Source organism: Episyrphus balteatus, chromosome 2 (genome assembly GCF_945859705.1).
Source record: "Episyrphus balteatus chromosome 2, idEpiBalt1.1, whole genome shotgun sequence".
NCBI lineage: Eukaryota > Metazoa > Arthropoda > Insecta > Diptera > Syrphidae > Episyrphus > Episyrphus balteatus.
Window position 1 is genome coordinate 19,552,450 of NC_079135.1, and position 19,759 is coordinate 19,572,208.

The 19,759-nt window shown below is 29.8% G+C and overlaps 1 protein-coding gene across 1 annotated transcript in view; it reads left to right on the forward strand.

Annotated features, from left to right (window-relative positions):
* The window catches only part of LOC129910587 (uncharacterized), a 242,443-nt gene that overhangs the window by 138,621 nt on the left and 84,063 nt on the right, over positions 1–19,759 (forward strand). Inside the window, exon 9 of the mRNA XM_055988016.1 lies at positions 626–784. Coding sequence (XP_055843991.1) covers positions 626–784 — 159 coding nt within the window. The remainder of the gene's footprint in view (positions 1–625; positions 785–19,759) is intronic.

Genomic DNA, 19,759 nt, shown 5'->3' on the forward strand with positions numbered 1-19,759 from the left:
CGGTAACCCTACTAAAATGCCTAAAATCCTAAAAAACTTCAATTTTTCAGACAAATTGTATGATATTTTATAAATTTATTGGCTTGATCAAACATCGGATTTTAGTTGAGTCCCTAAAAAACTCTAAAATACGAGAATGTGTTCGATTAGGGTTGCCGAGTAGTTACTTATTCATATTTTAAAGATGGCAAAATTAGTTGAAATTACAAATTTATTTAGTTCTTTAAATTATTGAAATCATTGCCCAAAGCTAAAAAACAATAAAAATGAAAATTTTTTTAGTGAATATAATGAAAATCTGGTACAAAAACTACATAAACGTGTTAACTGAACTTAACTTGATAAAGCCCTTGATCACAATTTAATTAACTTATTCTACACCATTATTCGTGTTTCAGCAACTTTTGTAGTTAATATTCTAACATGTGTAATTATTATATCCCACCTACATAATCTACTATCTGTTCTTATAATAAATGCAACATTCAAGCACTTTTCTCTATAACAAAAGAACTTTTAATTTATCTAACAAATTCTAGTACTAAAAGTCTCTCTCTCTCTCTCTATAAACTTTATCGTGTAGGTATGTAATTTTAAAAACTTTAAAACATTCATTTCATTTTAGGTCAATAGCAAGTTTCAACAAAACATCTAGGTCCATACGTGCCTGGTCGGATTGCACTGGTGAACGGGACCACTTGATATTCTACGACGGAAGTTCAACTAATGATCCAGTCTTGGCAAAATACTGCGGCGGTGATTGGTTACCTAAAGTCGTATCACGGTATGTATAAATATGTAGTACTCTTATACTCACATACTCTATAATGTTTCAATAAACCTCATACCTGTCCCGCTCCAAATATCAGCTCAAAGTCAGTAACAGCTAGTGATGGGAACTATCGAATGATTTGAACTATCGATAGTTAGTAACTGAATGATTTGAACTATCGAATAGTTCGTTCATTCATTCATTCATTTATTCATTCATTCGTTCTTTCATTTATTCATTCGAATAAAAACTATCGAATAAAACTATCGAATAAACTATCGGATAAAGACTATCGAATAAACTATCGACTAAAAACTGTCGAATACTTAAACTATCGAATAAAACTATCGAATAAACTATCGTATAAAGACTATCGAATGAACTATCGAATAAAAACTGTCGAATACTTAAACTATCGAATATAACTATCGAATAAACTATCGAATAAAAACTGTCAAATACTTAAACTTTCGAATAAAAAAAAACTAATCGAATGAGAAAACTATCGCATAAAAAAAATATTTGAATGAAAAAACTATCGTTTAAGAAAACTAATCGAATGAGAAAACTATGAAAAAAAAACTATTAGAATGGAAAAACTATCGAATGAAAAAACTATTCGAATGAAAAAACTATTCGAATGAAAATAGTTACTAAATAATTGATTTAAAACTATCGAATGAATGAATATTTTAGAACTACCGATAGTTTGATAGTTTTTATTCTCATCACTAGAACAGTAGCGCACCAAAGTGCCAACCAATTTCATTTCCTATATTCCCTCTCTCCACACGTGAGTAAGTAATTTATATATGTAGATAGGGGGCTCACGTTTTTGGCCCAAAGGTAGCACAACAGTTACCTTTTTCCTCATCCGACTCTTGTGTGTGGAAATGGAGTCTTATAGCTTTTATCCATAAAAATAATGCGGCGAACTTAAATGCATCGATATTTGCCAACCATGCATCTTTATACCTTTCTTCATATAGAGAGAAGAGAAGTTCCTTATACTTTCCCAACACAATGTCGAAACGTTCCGTTTCTTCTACGTCTTCCAGTTGCCAGTATTTAGTTGGTATAGTTCAGATTTGGGTGGTTTGAATTCTATGCGAGTTTTCGGTCGTAATAACTATGATACTGAACGACCCTTAACCTCGAAATTCAAAGTAACTTAAAGGCAAGAGCAGGAGTGCAGAAACACTCACTCACGATTCACTACGTATATTATAGTGGATATCACTTTTGGACGAGAGGAGTCCCGAAAGTGGGGTTTCCTTGTGTATTTCTCGTCGTAAGGTACCTTTCCAAAAGTTGCATCACCGATGTTTGAATGCGGTAAAAGCTTACTTCACCTGAATTTCGGATTAGTTGTTCTGTGTTGAGTTTTAGTAGAAGCATGGACTTTTCACAGGACTAAAATGAAAAAAAAAAAAAGTATATCCTTGAATGTTATCCCAGGTGTACCACTCTGTAGTACATTGTTGTAGTTTGTGGATAAATTTTCTTCCTTTTTTGCTTTCTTAAGCTGACTAAAAATAGTTCGGAACGAAAAGGAAGTAAACTAACCCCACCTGGCTAACAAATAAAACAAATAAGGAAGGGTTTTCTAGCGATTTACGGGCAATGAAAATTTCAAAGGAAAATCAATTAGGTTTGCTCTAGTCGACTATGGTGAAAGATAGATCTACTACAACTATCTATAGGTATCTACTACCTATACAAAGTTATACACCGATACACTACTGACTCCAGGTGCATTTAATAATGTAAAAGATATTAATTGCGGATGCTCACGTTCTTGTCAGAGTAAACGATACAGGATAATGGATTGCATGATACAGTGTAATTAAAAATGTCTTCCTGACTTCATAAATTCATCGGGTGTAAGCATTCATTTTATATAAATCTATCTATCTATATTGTATAGATTTTATGTGTGTGTTAGTGTGTTTGTAACTATTACATGAGTGTATATAATATCGGTGCAGTTTTTGAATGAAATAATGACTAGTGCATGACATCCATTCAGAATAGATTTTATATATGTACAACAACACAACATAAAAGAGGGAAATAATAATAATTTTAGTAAATTAAATCCAACAGTGATTTGTGTGCGGGATCCTTTTGATATTGTTAGTTTTTGTATGTGTACGAGTATAGTATTTTGAAAATAAGTGAACATAATGATGCAAGGTTGTAATTGATTTCATTATTGTATGATTTACCTTTTAAAATCTTTAGAATTTTGTATAATGTTTTCAAATTACTGTACACTGTCAAATATGTATGTTAGTATGAATGTACTTTTAGATAGAGCCTTAAATGACTTTTTGTTGTGATTTGACAACTCAGAAGAATTAAGGCCAAATTTTATCACTGAAAAATATGAAAAGATTAAAAAGAAAAAAAAAGAGGTTGTCTGTAAAGCCGGTTTACGGACGATGATTTTACGTGATAACGTCGTAAGAAAACAAATTGTGTGCTTTTAAAATGAGTCAATTGAAGCGTTTATTTATTTTAAACAATCATAATTTACAAGAAAAAAACTAAAAAAAATTAACTTTTTTCTTTTTTCATTATAGGTATTAATTTTTTTTATTTTAAAAGCTTACAAAAAAAATTATACCATTAAAAAGCCAAATATTTCTACTAAATAATAAAACCATTTTTACAATGCGCAAAAAGTATTAAAAACAATCATTTCCATATCGATCAGGTCTATGAGACATCTACAAAAAGAGCTAGAATTTTTTGAACTCGATAAAATTGCATTAAAAAAAGCAAAAAAACATTTATTTTTATGTTCTCAGGCTATGGAATCAATTTTTTTGTTTGACAACCTATACAAAATATATACCATGTGAAAGCTTATTATTTCACCTTTCATAATGAAGTATCAATCTCATTTCAAAGATGCCTACAAGAGAAGTTAGAATTTTTTAAAGTCAACCATGTCGAATTTCCAGACTGAGATTACGGTACTTCCCACACTGGGCAACAGATCTGCACTGGTGTTTTGAGGTTTTTCGCAAGTTTCTTGATTTAACATTGTGTAGCTTGTTAGTCTACTGTTATGTGTGATATACCAAATGAAAGGTAATTGTATCAGGATGCTCATAAAAGTTTAATAACATTTCTATCTGCTCTTGGTCAAAAGTTATAACCTGTTGAATTCTAAAATTTTATTTTACCGTTATCTCAAAATTGTGTTTACGAAAATGATTGAAACATTTAGTCGTGGTCATGTATCATTACTCCATATACCTTATTCCTGTATCTATTAAAGAAAAAAGATAAAATTAAAAAACGATGAAAATCGGTTAAAATCGGTCAAAAAACGTGTTTTTTAAAAACATGTTTCTTCCGTTATTCAGTCAAAACTCACTAAACGGTTCCAATTTTTCGCACATGTATTTTTTCTTAAATGCAGTTATTCTTAAACAAAAAAATCAACTCTCTACCAATTCGCGTTTAGATTTTAGCCCAAATTTCATCTTTCCGTTTTACCCCTATTTACCCTATTAAAAGATGGAATTTTTTAAAATCCTTCAAATGTATTTAACTTTAGGTTATTATCTTTCAAATAAGCTATAGAAGATTTTTGTATCTCTAATAGTTTATTTTTAATTGAAATTTTTGCCGCACTGCGAAAGTGCGAGAGTGGAACGGGAGAAAATGGCGTCACTTTTTTGTGGTGGCTGCCATGGTTCATCGATTTATGAGACGTTATCACGTCAAAAAATTTCAAAATTTTTAGGTGGGTACAGAGAATCAGAAGTATAATTTTGAAACTTCAAATTGAAATAAAAACTGACCAATATGTTAATTTCTTAAAAAGAAAAAAATCACATATTTGGAAAATTTTGACAGTGTCATATGGGATTTTGTCTAATTTGAGGCGTATAATAAACCCACTAATAGACTAACAAAATCGGATTTTATGCTTTTCCGCTTTTCAGAGATTCATCTTGGTTTTAATGACTAAAACATATCTGAACTGAAAAACAATTTTTTTTTTTCAATTTCGCATTTTTTTATTTTATAGCTGGGACAAAATCCTAAAATTTAAAAAAAATCGTAATCTTTAAATAAAAAAAACAACTTGAATTTATTACTTTCAAATTGTTTTTTTTTTTTTTTTTAGATTACAATAATACAATTGTAGAATGTAGCAACCAAAGTGCAAGTAGGTTCATACAAAAATTGGAATATTTTTAAGTCTTAAGAATTAAGTTTTTTTAAGTCAATTGTAAATAGTTTTACCGACTTCCAAAAAGGAGGAGGTATTCAATTCGTCTGTATTGTTTTGTGTTTGTTACCTCATAACTTACGACTGAGTGAACCAATTTTGATAATTCTTTTTGTATTGGATAGCTGGTGGCTGCAATGTGGTCCCATTTAAATTTCTGGCCATAGCAACTATTAGAAAAACCATAAAACCTATGGACAACATTTTTTAACCAAAAATGACCAAGGGCAAACTTTGCATAATATTTTTGAAAATTCATGTACCTAGAGGTAATTTTAATAGGAACTCAGGTTAGAGCGAAAAAAAGAAACAAACGTACGAAAACTTCTACGAAAAATTGTAGGTAGGACTAAAAAATTGTGGTAATACAAAACTAGAAGTATAACTGACTTTTAAGGTTTTTTTTATAATTTAGGAAATTTTAGAAAATTTTCCTAGATAGACATTTTCAATGTTAAATTCACCAATTTAGAATATGATATTCATGAAAGTACAAATAAAAAATTGGACAAGTAGTAGAATCAGGATTTAACGATTATGGGTAGTGTTTATGATTCTAATTCTTTAAGCTATAGGTATTAAGAGAATTGATGAAGTTTCAACTTTTTACTTTTGTTACTCGTTTCGATTTTTTTTTGTCACTTATTTTTAATGTTACTGTGAAGTTCAAAAATATCTCCAAAATCCCTATGGAGAGTATTTAAATGCCACCATATTGTCAAGTCTTAAGAAAAAATGTAAGATATTTTAATTTGAAGTCATAAAACACTTCCCATAAGAATATTGTGCCAAAAAAAAAGTAAAACAAGTTGACATATATGTAACTTAAACCTAAAGAGAGTCAAACAATTATTTTGAGCTGCTTGTTATACCTACGAGTATATCCTTTTCATGAAATATGTCAAGATAACTCTAAAAATCTTTACGACTTTGTGTTCTTTTGATAAACTTTTTTACACCATAAAAGTTAAAAAACATATACATTCGACTCGTATGATACATTTCTTCAAATGAATTCTTAAACAGCCAGCAAAAAAAAAAACCTCTTAAAAAAGTGACTAACATGTTTTCAAATTGTGTCATCCTTTTATATTTTGAGAGGAGGAAAAAACTTTGCAACATATTTATAATTCATTGTACCACCAAAAAGCAATAAAACAAAACGAATATTCTTCTTCTTCTTTTGGAAAGTTACAAATTTTTCAAAAACAAAAGTAACAAGAAAATAAAAGGAAAAACAGCTGCTTAAGAACACATCCATGTCATACAAGAAAAACAAACTCTTTCTATCTCTTTCGTCTGTCTTTCGGTCTTTATCCAAAAGAAAATGTTTATAGAAGTGAATTTACAATATGCTCTCGATGTGTAATACCTGACACTTTTCATATACCTTAGCCCACCTCTTCGTCAAAAACTAAAAGGTATATCCCCATAAAAAGTGATATAAATATTTCGTTAGCCCAAAAATGGGGTATGGAAATCCCCCAGCGCCATCTACAGACTGGGTAGAAAACACTCTTCATGTGTCGCATCCAATTCGGCATTACCTATGCAAATCCAAGCTCATTTAAAACTATGTTGGAGACTTTTCATAAAATGTATTTTCCACAAACATACATCCTTTTTTTCTTCATCTTGGTTCTCTCTACAGCAGCCAAATTTATGGGTCCTTGTATGACATAAAAATGTAAATTTGACAGCTTCTTTTTTTGGTGCGACCCTTTGCTTCGGATATATCGTAGAAGCTGCTTCATGCCATATCGTCTACGACGTACGTTACGCCATTGAGAGAAGAAAGTTCATTTAAGGACATAAACATTATGCTAAGTATGAGGTTTTCTTCATTTTTTTTTTTCAACACTTTTCCAAGGAGATCCAGACTCTGAACATCAGTTATTCAACTTGCCTGACGTTGGTGTCGTCTTTTTCGCAAGAGAGTGAGAGCAAGTAAAAACCACAGATGAAATGCTTAACCATATAAAATGTAACGATTTTCATGTGGCGCCTGTGAGAACATTTTACCACTAGACGCGACACATCGACAACGAGACATACACACACACACACATTTGCTCATTTTAAATGAGGCACAAAATAAATGCCAAAAATGAACTAACGCGCGGTAGCTTGTTTAGCGGAAATTATTGAGTACTATCTCTCAATGTCATGTTTGGAGAGAGGCAGGTGGTGGCTGTGGGGTTTTGCCATTGGCACATATAGCTCATGTTATTGTAGTGAGTTATTACCGATTATAAAGTCATGTATTATGTCGATGTTGAAACTGCTGCCTTTTACCTACTCGAGCGAAATCAATTTAGTTGCAAATAAAATGAAGGTTGCGTATACGCCAGAGTGTTTCAAGTCAAGAGTTGCTCTATTTGGTTTGAAATTATGTGAATATGTTGGGTATGTAGAGTGACCAATTGATATAAAAAGCTTGAATTTGGACAGGACAAAAATGTTCATAGAAGCCCTTAAATTAGGTTCAAATATTCATTTTAAATTTTATAAAAAAAAGTTGGAAGCAGATCTTGTGTCATTGGATTAATAGTTTTTGTCTTGAAACTCAAAAAATATACGAAACTGGTATGAAAATGCATATACATTATACATATTCCTTACTTCAAATCAATTTAAAACCAGTCTGCAACCAATTCGAAACTCATACTAGTAGAAGTGAAAGTATATTTGTAATTGTCAAGTTTAGAATGGTTATTTTAGACAAAATTTAATCTAATAGAAGCTTCTTTATAATTTCAATAATTTAAAATGAAGAAATAGCTTTATTTTTTCAAAATTCTTAATTTCAAAACTAGTACATAAAAAGTTATAGGAGAATAATGTTCTATATTGAAACTCGTAAAACAACACAAATTACTGCGTTAAGATGTATCATTTTCCAGTCCTGAACCACCATACAACCAAAGTGCAACCAATCTAAAATTGATTTTCAATCGATTTGAAATATTTTAACAGCTCGATATTACCTTATTTGCGATGGATTCTTGCAAATTATACAAATTTGTAATTAAAACTGATTTGCAATTGATTTGAAACTCAAGTGCAATCAATTTAAAACTATTTCAAAATTGATTTCACTTTTAAATTGTTGTTCCTGGCAATCTGTTTTTTTTTTTTAAATCAATTTGCAATCAGTTTTCAATTTTTGTTAAATCGGTTTGAAACAACTTAACAGTTTGTTTACCTATGAGTTTTAAAATAATTTGAAATTGACAAAATTTTTTTTTAAACTCAGAGAAAAAAATTGATTGCAAATTAGTTTCAAAAGAACTGTAAAGTTATTTCAAACCGATTTAACAAAAAATTAAAACCGACTGCAAATTAATTTGAAAAACCGATTGCCAGGAATATCAGTGAATTTTACCTGAGTTGCAATTTATTGATTTAGTATTAATTATATAGAAAACTATTGGAAACCAAATTGCAACCAGTTTTTAAATATTTTAAAAATATGTAATTACATTTTTTTAATTATTTTTAACTTCATAAACGATCAAATTTGTAATTCTGAATAAATTGGCAATCAATTTGAAACCAATTTTAAGATAGTGACAAAATCATTTGAAATCGATTTGAAACAACTTTTAAACCAGTTTTAAAATGTTTTCAAAATTGATAATAATTTTAATTACTTAAGAACTACAATATTTACTTAATGTACTTGCATTCAATCCGCATGTAAATTGTTAGCTTATTGCAACCGATTTCAAACCAATATGCAACCAAATTTAAGCCCCTTTCTAGTCGATTCAACTCGAATGTATTTTTTAACTAATTTGCAATCAGTCCTTGATTTTTTTGTACTGATTTGTAACTATAGTTGTTCGAAACGGTTTATAACTGATTTGCAACCAATTTAAACTGCAATTGATTTTAAACTTATTTTGCTAATTTGCTATCATTATATTTATAAATTCATTTCAAACCGACTTGAAACTATCATGAAATCAATTTGAAATTTTTTGCAAAATTAACTATACCTAATTTCAATCAAATAGTCTAAAAACGCACTAAATCAATTAACATTTCAAACTGAACCTTTTTGCACTGATTTTAAACTATTTCGCAACTAATTTTATGCTTATTTCAAGTCGATTCAATTTTGTATTAATATAAATTTTAACTATGCTTGCAATCAGTCTGAAACTTATTTTCAACTTATTTGAAACTATAATTTCAAAACCTGCAACCATTTATTTTGAAATTTATAAACAATCGAGATTTTATTGATTTTCAATAAATTGTTCTATTATCGATATGTAATTAATTTGCAATTCAATTAAAACTTGATAAAAATTTCATATTGATATTAATATAATTTGAAATCGGTTTAAAACTAATATCCAACCGATTTAGAACTTTTTTTAACTTTATTTTAATTGCCTTAAAAGTTGAATTTATCCTTAATAAATTTGAGGTAACGTCGCAATTCAATTGCAACTAATTAAAAAAAAATTTTACAACTTTTAAGGTTAAATAAAAACCGATTTTAAATTTAATGTTATCTTTCTTATAAAATGGTCACACTACCAGCAAATAACTCTGCTTAACGCTAAGCAATTTTCCATTCCCTATTCCCAACTAATGGAACCACAACTCCTTGTATAGTTTGTGGGTATATTTCCAGAATCCCCAAGCGGCGGCGGTAGTAGCGATATGTGTTTGTGCATTAAGGCTTATGGATGATAAAGCTTCCACTTTGGTTCATTTAATTTCCTAAAATAAGCTCACACAATGCAAAGTAGTCTTTTTCAGCTTTAGTGCAAATTGCAGTGTAAAATTAGAATTTCTATACTATAGTCGATATAAACTTGTGCTTTTCTGTCTACTGTATAGATAGATAGATAACCAAAAAGAGTGCGGGCAAGCAATTAAGGCTAAAAATAACGGCACATTGCTTTCTACTCTATTTGGTGGTGGTGGTAAATCAGCAATCAGTAAGGAATTTTAAATAAAAAAAAAAAAAAAAAAAACAACAAATAGTTGCCTCATAAAATCCTACAAGCTATTACGCATTAACTCGGAATAGTGAATGAGACATTGAAGCACTCTGAGTTGGACATGAATTAAAATCCCAAACACCTTTTCGTGTACAAATATAAGCAAATTTGCAATAAGAGAATATATTGAATTGAGAGAGAAAAAGGGGGGGGGGGGGGGGAAAGGATTTTCTGTAAACTCTCTCAATTTGAGCGCCCGCATTTTTGATGTCCTGGGTTTTGGAGAATTAATTCAATAAATAGCATACTGTTCCAGATGTTTCTTTTAAAGTCAGGAAATCAATTTCTCTTCCGTTCGCCACAACATCAAGCTGTGGCATTCACTTTATACCTATCTACATTTATATTATTACGGATGCGGGTGGTGCGAATGATAACCGTCATGTATACAAACACACACACACATAATGGAAATATCCTTGCAACTTTTGTTGGTTTGGTGTGGGCTTGTTTGACAGGAATAAAGGTTGTCATTTTGGTGACCTTAATTTATGAGCATTAAAAAGCGTTCAATTGCTTCCGTATAATATAAAAAAAATATACACAAACACAAAAAATAAGCCACTCATTGGTGGTTTGATATGGGTTTGGTTTGTTTGTTTTTTTTTTTTTTTGTCAACTCAAAGGTAGGTTTATTAAAAATTGATTGAATTATATAAACAATATATAAATAGTGGCAATCAATATCAGATAATCACGACTTTTAGGTATTTGTTATGTTTGGAAAAAGTAATAAAAATGAGTTTTATCATTGATGAACTTTTGAGATAATTTTTTTTTTTTTTTTTTAGTTTAAAGTGCATTTTGCGATCTTTGATAGATATATAAACCACATGTTGCACTTAAGGGGTAATAACACCTTGTAAACCACGAAATCGAGAGTCATTTTCTTCAGCGTATAAAACAAAGAAGAAATATTATTTTCTTTTGGTGTTTGTTTAGTTTAATTAAGTATATTAATAGGTAACAGAATAGGCTAATGTTAAATTTTTTAATGATGTGAAATTTTTTAAATGGCGGTGTAGTTCAGGATGATAGTAAAATCCTGTGCTCCCATCGGGCGACCAACTAACTCCTACAGTTTTTAACCGATTGGGCTGAAATTTTGTGTGGAGCTTAAAAATACTATTCTCTAGTGAAGTACGTAGGATTTTATTGAAATATTAGTTTTTAAAGAAATGGCATTAGTTTAAAAAAATTATTTCATTCCAAAAACAAAATTCGTTGAAAAAAAGACTATAAAATCGTTAAATTTTAATATTCCAAAAAAATCCTACGTACTTCACTAGAGAATAGTATTTTTAAGCTCCACACAAAATTTCAGCTAAATCGGTTAAAAACTGTAGGAGTTAGTTGGTCGCCCGATGCACAATGGGGCAAAATTCAAAAAAGCTGGCATTTAATCGAATCATAAAGTTGAGCTTGGTTTTGAATAACCCAACTATTTCTCTTTGAAAAATAATAGAGAATCAGAAATGAGAGAGAAAAAATTAATTTCAACCACGTGTAATTCAGGAGATTGTCTCAAAGGAAGAGAAATATCACTTCTGGGTAGAATTTTTACGACTTTCTATCATTTTGGGTTGTTTCAATAAATTGTGTACTGTTTATTATTTATTACTTGTACAAAGTTGAATCTTTTTGAAATGGAATCAGTGAGGTCTAGTACGTTCTAATAAATTTTCTTTTATGAAAAATATGTATTCAAAATATTTTAATTCCTAGTCAAAAATGAAAAATAACCTAAAAATAATGTGTTTTCTGCATACTTCTGAAAACCTTAGTCTTTTAGTTGTGATCGCCGTAAAACGCCAATAAGTTTTAGATGTCATTTTGTTCTGCGTTTTATCTAGTTTTAGAATATGAAAAGTTTTCTTGCTACTTTTTGCTACCCTGTGAGAATTGTTCATTTTTAGTTGGTGACGTCATTTTCCATAAATGCTCATTTTTTAGTCGAAATTGAGAGTAATAAAGACATTTAAATTATTAAATTGGTTCATTAATTAAATGTGTACCTACTAAGAAAAATTAATTGAATAAATTTATTTAAACAAAATAAAAATAAAATAATAAAAAAAAAAACATAAACATAAACAATTTCAAAAGTGGCAAACCTAATTTTAATTTTTTTTATATATAATTGCAATTGCATCACTATTTTATAAATAGCATTCAAAGTTTAATTGAAACTGATTGAGGATTTTCCAAGAAATTTCGAAAATCTTAAAAAAGTGTATGGGTAACCCTAAAAATGGGCGTGGCCATTCTATATTTTGGCTATGAACTAACATTTGTATCAGTAATACTTGATCCAAATTTCAAGTGTCTAGCTCTATTGGTTGATTTAATGCCACCTTTTTGCCATTTTGCCCCATTGTGCGATGGGAGCACAGGATTTTACTATCATCCTGAACTACACCGCCATTTAAAAAATTTCACATCATTAAAAAATTTAACATTAGCCTATTCTGTTACCTATTAATATACTTAATTAAACTAAACAAACACCAAAAGAAAATAATATTTCTTCTTTGTTTCATACGCCGATGAAAATGACGCTCGATTTCATGGTTTACAAGGTGTTATTACCCCTTAACTAATTTAGAAAAAAAATTTAAAATTTTGTTTAAACTGTTTCAACTTAAAATATTAAAACGACCTAATTTAATTTTTTTTTCTCAAGGGGTACCCCTTGAATTTCTTTTTATAAATATGAGAAAAAAAATATGTAATTTTCTTATTTTATTCACTGTGAACGCATATCTTTAAACCAAAACTTTTTTTCGAGACCTTCCTTTTAATGTCTCACTTGATTAAGTGAAAAACATTTTTTTTTTGGTCTAGGGTCTCGGCAGCTCAGCGACCTCATCTGTTTGCGTTTTTGGCTGACTGTACCTTAAGACCGATATCTTATTTTTTGGAAACTAAGGATCCTTTTTTCTAAAATTAGAAATAAGAGTTTAAAACCTTTTAAGGTATCCAGTCAGAAGTTCTTCGGTTTCGTCCATACGGTATGATTTTCAAGTGTGACACAAGCTATTCTTAATTATTAAGCTGAGCTATTGACATGTCGAAAGGCGAAATAATATCGGGACCATGAATTAGAAACTTATGGACATTTATTGGCAAATATACTGATACCAATTTTCAAGCTGCAGCTATAATTCTCGGACCTCAGCTACCAATACAGAAAATTCATCTATGTTAATGGTCATAGGCAGCCCTGAAACCTAAACCTCCCAATCAGGGATGTACCTTGAGCTGTCGGGCCTCTGGGGAAAGACTAAATTATCGGGCCCCTTTGATATTTGGGGCCACTTCGATATAGAAAGTAGAAAATAAGAACAAATAAAAAAGTACGTAGGTATACGACCTACATTTTTTGTGGGGGCCCCTGATGTACCTATACTAATTTGTTGGTTGCTAAGATTATTTAAGTAATATTTTTTGGGGATAGTATTAAAAAAATCAATTTATTTTTGTGGGGTGCCCCTGCTCTCAATGTTAATAAAAAATTTATAAATTAGCATCCTATCAATTAGTTATATTGCTTCGATGCGGTTGTCTTTAATTCATTAAAAAAAAAAGTTATTGCCTTGTTGCCATCATTAATAGACACAAATTCCAGCATTGGTATGTCAACAATTATAATTTATATACTATATTATTTAAGTTTTTGTATTCTGAAAGGTTCTGAAAGGATACAAAACTTAAATAATAATGGAAAAATTACCTAATAAAAAAGTCGAATTTCTTAAGAAAATAAATTTTATCTCGGTTATTTATGGAATATTCTCAACAATGTTATACCATTTTGAAAAGAGAATTGAATACACCAACTTTTAAGGTAACTTGCCGAAACACGGTAGTGCATTTTTTTTTACACTACGGTACATTGAATTAGAGTCATGTAAAAAATTTTAGTACTTAGTTGGGCAAAAAAGTAATATTTGCATTAAAACTGATGCAGCTGAGTTAAAATTTTTGAATGCATTTGGTAGCAGGATTATTCAAGGTTCCGTAACAAAAGAAAAATTAAGATTTGTAGTCACGGCACATGAAAAAGCGTCAAAGGGTGACCATTTTTTAGACTTTTTTTTCAAATGCCCATAACTCACAAAATATATTTTTCTGATAACTGTCACCACCTACCCTATCTACCGTTTTCGTTTCGACGTTAACTTTTAAGACACCCTGTATAATCTGGGGAAATAATCTTTATAAAATTCATTAACCACTTATCCCAAAACATTATACTTTTTTTTTTTTAAAGAAAGATACAAATTGAAATAAATTGAATTTCTTTTGAAGTCAAAGTTTCTTTATTTTCACAGCAGTGAGTTTTACCTCATACAGAACAAATTTTTTTTTGGAATCACAAAACTTTTTTATCAGCGCCGGGGCCATGGGGCAAGACTAAATTTTGGGGCCCCTTTGATATTTGGGGGCCCCTTAGATAAAAAAAAATACGTATACACCGTATTTTTTTTTTGTATGGCTAATTTATTATACTTACTTAAAATTTCTATCATAAAAGTAGTAAATACTTGTACTAGGGGCCCCCAAAATTACATATTTAGAGACCCCAAAAATAAAAATTTTTTTAGCTTAGAATTGATAGTTCTTGGGGTCTCTGTTCTGAAGTAATACATATGTACACATTTGATTTTCCATCATCAAACATAGTTTATTTCTTTTGGGGCCCCTGAAAAAATATTTTTGGGGCCTAAAAATTAAGTGCTTAGAGGACCTAAAATATAATATAATTGTTTTGGTGCCAAGAATTAATAGGTATTGGGGCCTCTGTTCTAGAGTAGTATTCGGAACGCCACCAATAACGTAATGTTTTTATTTTGATCCCTGATGTATTAATGTTAGGGCCCCTGAATTGATATATAATTTTCCATTTGATTGTTTTGAACCACTGAGGATCCTCTTATAATACTTGTCATGCCATCAGAAAATTTGATGAATATTTTGGGCTCGTTAGTAATAGATTTTGGGACACCCAAATTAATATTTGATTGCCTCTCAACTAACGGGGTTCCTGAAAAATCATTTTTTTAGGACCCTTCATATAATATTTTTGGAGACCCGAAGTCATAGTTTTTGGGGCTCCTAAAGTTATATTTAGTAATCCATCAACAAATGTAATTTAATTTAACTTTTTTTTTGACGCCCCGAAGTAAAGGCTTTTGGGGCCCTTGGCCTGAAGTTGTTTTTTGCTTTTTTTGGGCCCCTAATTTATTATTTTAGGTTGCAAACATTTTTCAAGTAATATTTTTTGGGTCCCTAAGATAAAATTATAATTTTTCTTTTAAAAAAGCAGTTTTTTTTTTTGAGACCCCTGGGGTAACCTTTTTATTAAATTAATATACATATATTGTGTGGCTACCAATGCATTATACATTACACTGAATGACATAATTAGTCTCCCTTGTATCCGAAGTAATTCAAATACATTTTAAATTACTTCGTAACTCAATTTATGCTAACAGTGTCCTTCTCTGCATTGTCTCCAGTGGGGCCCAGGGGTGACGCCCCGCTTGACCCAAGGGAGTGTACGCCCCTGGTCGATTCTTAATTCCGCTAAAGCAAATGGTCATTAGAACTGTGTCGAAGCAAAAAACTTGCCAATTTTCTTTTTAAGTATTTTTTAGGGAGAGAAATTCCTAGTTAAAAGTTTAAAATAGCTCTGCTTACCGTAGAAGAATTTAAAAATGTACTGAATATAAACTGGCCGAATATTCGGCGGCATTTTAAATTGGTACAAAGAGTGATAAGTTGTTTGATATAAATTGCGAGGGAGGAAGAAAATTTTTTTGAAGAAATAAATTTGAACCATTTTTAGGCTTTATACAAAAAATTATTTCGTACCTACAATTTTATATATAAAAACATTGAAAAATGAAATTTTTCTTGCACTGAAATTTTGTAGCGAAAAAATGGATATACCTATTCTATTATATCAATTAAGTTCTAAATTAAATCGGGAATACTTAAAAATAAAAATTTTAAAATCCAAGTTGTTTGGCATGATCTAAGTACTTCACTTTAAAATTAAAAATTTTTTAAAACGAGATGTGATCGAATATTTCTGTCTTCGGATTCAAGTTCAGCGTAGAATTATAAAAAACCAATGTCAATCAAAAGGCCAAAAAAATATTAAAATGTTCGCGTAACACCTAGATTTCCTATATGAGTTATATGCTCTACCCCTAAACTGAAAGACTAATAACGCCAGTGAACATTTAAAAATAAAAAATTCGAAGAAATCAAAAATTGAAAAGTTCAGAAGCATAATAACAAGCAACCTTCCAAGTTAAATACAATCACAATCTATAGCCTATCTAAAGTCATTTCTTTTGAATTTATTTTTAATCAATATCTCGAAATAAAAATAATTTTGTTTCCTCACACCTTTATATCAATGTTGGTTTCCTCGGTTTCAGCAGTCGGGTGTTTTAAATTACCCTCACTAATCAAACTTTTACAAAAATTGCTTCTACATAAAAAAATCTTTAAAATTGCTTTTCACTTAGTTTACATAATAATATCCGCAGAAACCACTTGGTAAATTGCCATTCTTGACGGCATTTGATAGCTTCGTGGCTATATGTCTAGTTCAGAGGTTATATCATTAAAAGGTCTTATATTTACCCGATATACCAGCATACCTATAACAATGTTTGCTTTCTTTCCAGGTGAACAAGAACAACGCATAGAAAAATCAATTTTCTTATAATTTGTTTGCTTTGCCAGAAAGCGGCAAGAGATATGAATCTAACAGAAAAGTTGTTCATTCTGATCCTTAAGCTTATAACATTAAAAAGAGAAAAGAATGCCCGGCTCGTGTGTAAATTAAAAGAATCTCTGTTCTATGTTTTTCCTGGAAAGAGCATTTTCATTAGTTCAACAGATGCGTCTCCTCGTTCGGTTTCCTTTTTTTTTCCCGGCAGTTCAGAATTATAGATTATAACCCCCCCTAACCCCGTTTTGTGATGCTTATAGGGTGACCGGAATAAATTACCGGAACGAGGACGATATTATGAGTTATCGATCGGAAAAGTTTGTTCTTTCCTATATACGAGGATTAATAATAATGATAAAAGAAGTTATGAATCTTTTTTTTTTCTATCCGTTGCGTCGCATACTCTTGCTTCTACAATGCCAACTCACAAGAATTGGGATTAATTTAATTAAAACAGATGAAAAACTAGGGAATTACATTGGATTTTCGTAAATAACAAGACTATACTTATATTTATAATGTTTTCACATTTCTCATGGAATTTTTTTTTTTTTTTTTTTTGGGAATTATCTATAATGAATAATGAAAGAATAAATTTAACTGTTATAAGAGTATTTGTATGGTTTGGATAAATAGCATATACAAACATTTCTCCCAAAAAAAAAGATTTAAGTAAAATACTATTTATATGGAAATGTGAGAAGATGGGGGAGTATTTTGATGGGCATTAGGAATGTCACAAGGGTATTTTCATTCAATTTATTAGATTTGATATAAATGTAATAAAATGCATGATTATGTGTTTGTGTACGAAGAAAAACTTATGGGTGAAAGAAATATTGGAAAAGAAAGTTTTCTATTTGCAAACGATGATAGATTGAGGAAGAATACTTTAACCATTTTTGTGAAACAAATCAAATTGCGCATACATTTTTAGAATTTAACTTACTGAAAATTCGTTAAAAACTTTTTAAGTCAATATAACCATTTTTGGTAGTGAATATGACAACTTAGGGGGACAAAAATGTTGACTTTTATCGTTAACCTTGAATGGTCCAATCTAATTAACGGTACCTGCCATATAACGAAAATAAAAAAGTAATTTTCTTTCAAAAACGGCTCTAACGATTTTGATTAAAACTATTGTGTGTAATTTAACATTTAAGACCCAACTTTTGAAATAAAAAAAAAATGTTTGAACCGTTACTAATGGTACCTGCCGTAGAACCGTTTTTTGGTATCTGAATAGCTCTTACAAGACCAATCCCATTTCAACCATATTTTTTTTCAAAGACATTTTAATAACCGTGATATTAGATTTTTAGGAAATTTATAAAAAAACATATTTTTGGATTTTTATAACAAAATTTCAATTTTTTTTTTTTTGAAAAATCTATTTTTTGAAAACGTGCTATTTAGTTTTTAAGTGTAAATTAATTATTTCTTCAAAATGGCATAGGAACCAACTTTTTTTTTGAAAAATGTTAGAAAATTTTTATATATAAGAAATTATTAAAAAAAAAACGGCTCTAAAGATTTTCAATTTTTTTTTTTTTTCTTAAAATTCCTTTTCATACAAAAAATCAAATGGCATATTTCTTTTTGTGATCAAAACCATTAAGAACCGTACTTTATTAATTATAAAAACAGCTTTGGTTCTTCTCTATAGTGCTGCTTTGTAGGACCGCTAGAAGGGCCAAAAGTTTTTAAAAAATCGCTCTTTTTAAAAGCAAAAAACAACACAGAATAAGTCAGCTTCAAGGAACTGTCCAAATTCAATCTGAATTTCACAAAGATTGTGCTAAAAAATGCCAACTTTGCGTTCTCCACTAAATAAAAGGACTTAAATAAGCAACCCTATAAACCAGAATTTTCTACAGTTTTTCTCAACAATCTGCATTTGGTCGGAGTTGATTCAGCCTGAAAACTAAGAGAAACAATAGCTTCAAAAAAAAAAAAAAATTACACTAATTTTATGTTCAATTCATCATTTAAAAGAATTAAACAATTCAATTTTCAAATTAAATTTTCCCTCATTGCCAAATCCACAAAATCAATTTGCTGTTCTTGCACATTTCTCATACCATTATCAAAAACCTTCTATACTTTCTTAGCCCTTCAACTTACACACAATTCATAAAATACGAAAAGCACAAATCACCACACTTTTGATGGCAAAGTATTCAATTTCAAGAAACATAATAATCACATTTTGGAGAAATCCTTTAGATTTTATTTGCTTTGTCTTTTCTTCTTCTACCATCAAGGACATATTCAAAAATCCTTTCATGTAAAAGTCTGAATCTCTGAAAATTTTTGTTGAAGACGACTGATATGTGTGTACTCAAATTTGAATTATCGATTTGATTTATGGTCAGTTTACATTGAAACTTTGTAATGGATTTGAACAAAAGTAAGTATTTTTTGGTTTTTTTTTTTTCAATTTTGATGACGAACATGAAAACGAACACTTTCGAAAGTTTATTTGAAAACTGGTTGCCATATATATTCACAAGCTCTGTGTTATGCAATATTGCAGCTATAGTCTAATTGAAGTTTTCTATAGGCTTTGAGACATAGTATAAAAGTGGTATTGTCCTTTCAAAATTGCTGATTGAGGTAATGGGTTGTGGTTATTTTGGTCTGTGTGTGCGGTTTTTAACTTTCAAATAAATCGGTTAAATTTTGGGGTTAGAATTACTTAAGTTTATTAGATCCTTAGAAATTCTCCACAAAAAAGGATTGGTTTTTTTATTTACAAAAACAAAGTAATTGCAGCATTGAAAATTACAATTTAGAAGGCAATCGAAAACTTTCCCAATATCCTTAAACACACAAACGTAATAAAAAAAATATGAATTCTATAAATTTAATTTAATCACTTTCTGATTTTTCATCCCAAATCGCACCTCTTTAACGAAAACTTTTCTCAAAAAAATCGACAAAAATACATAAATTCACGC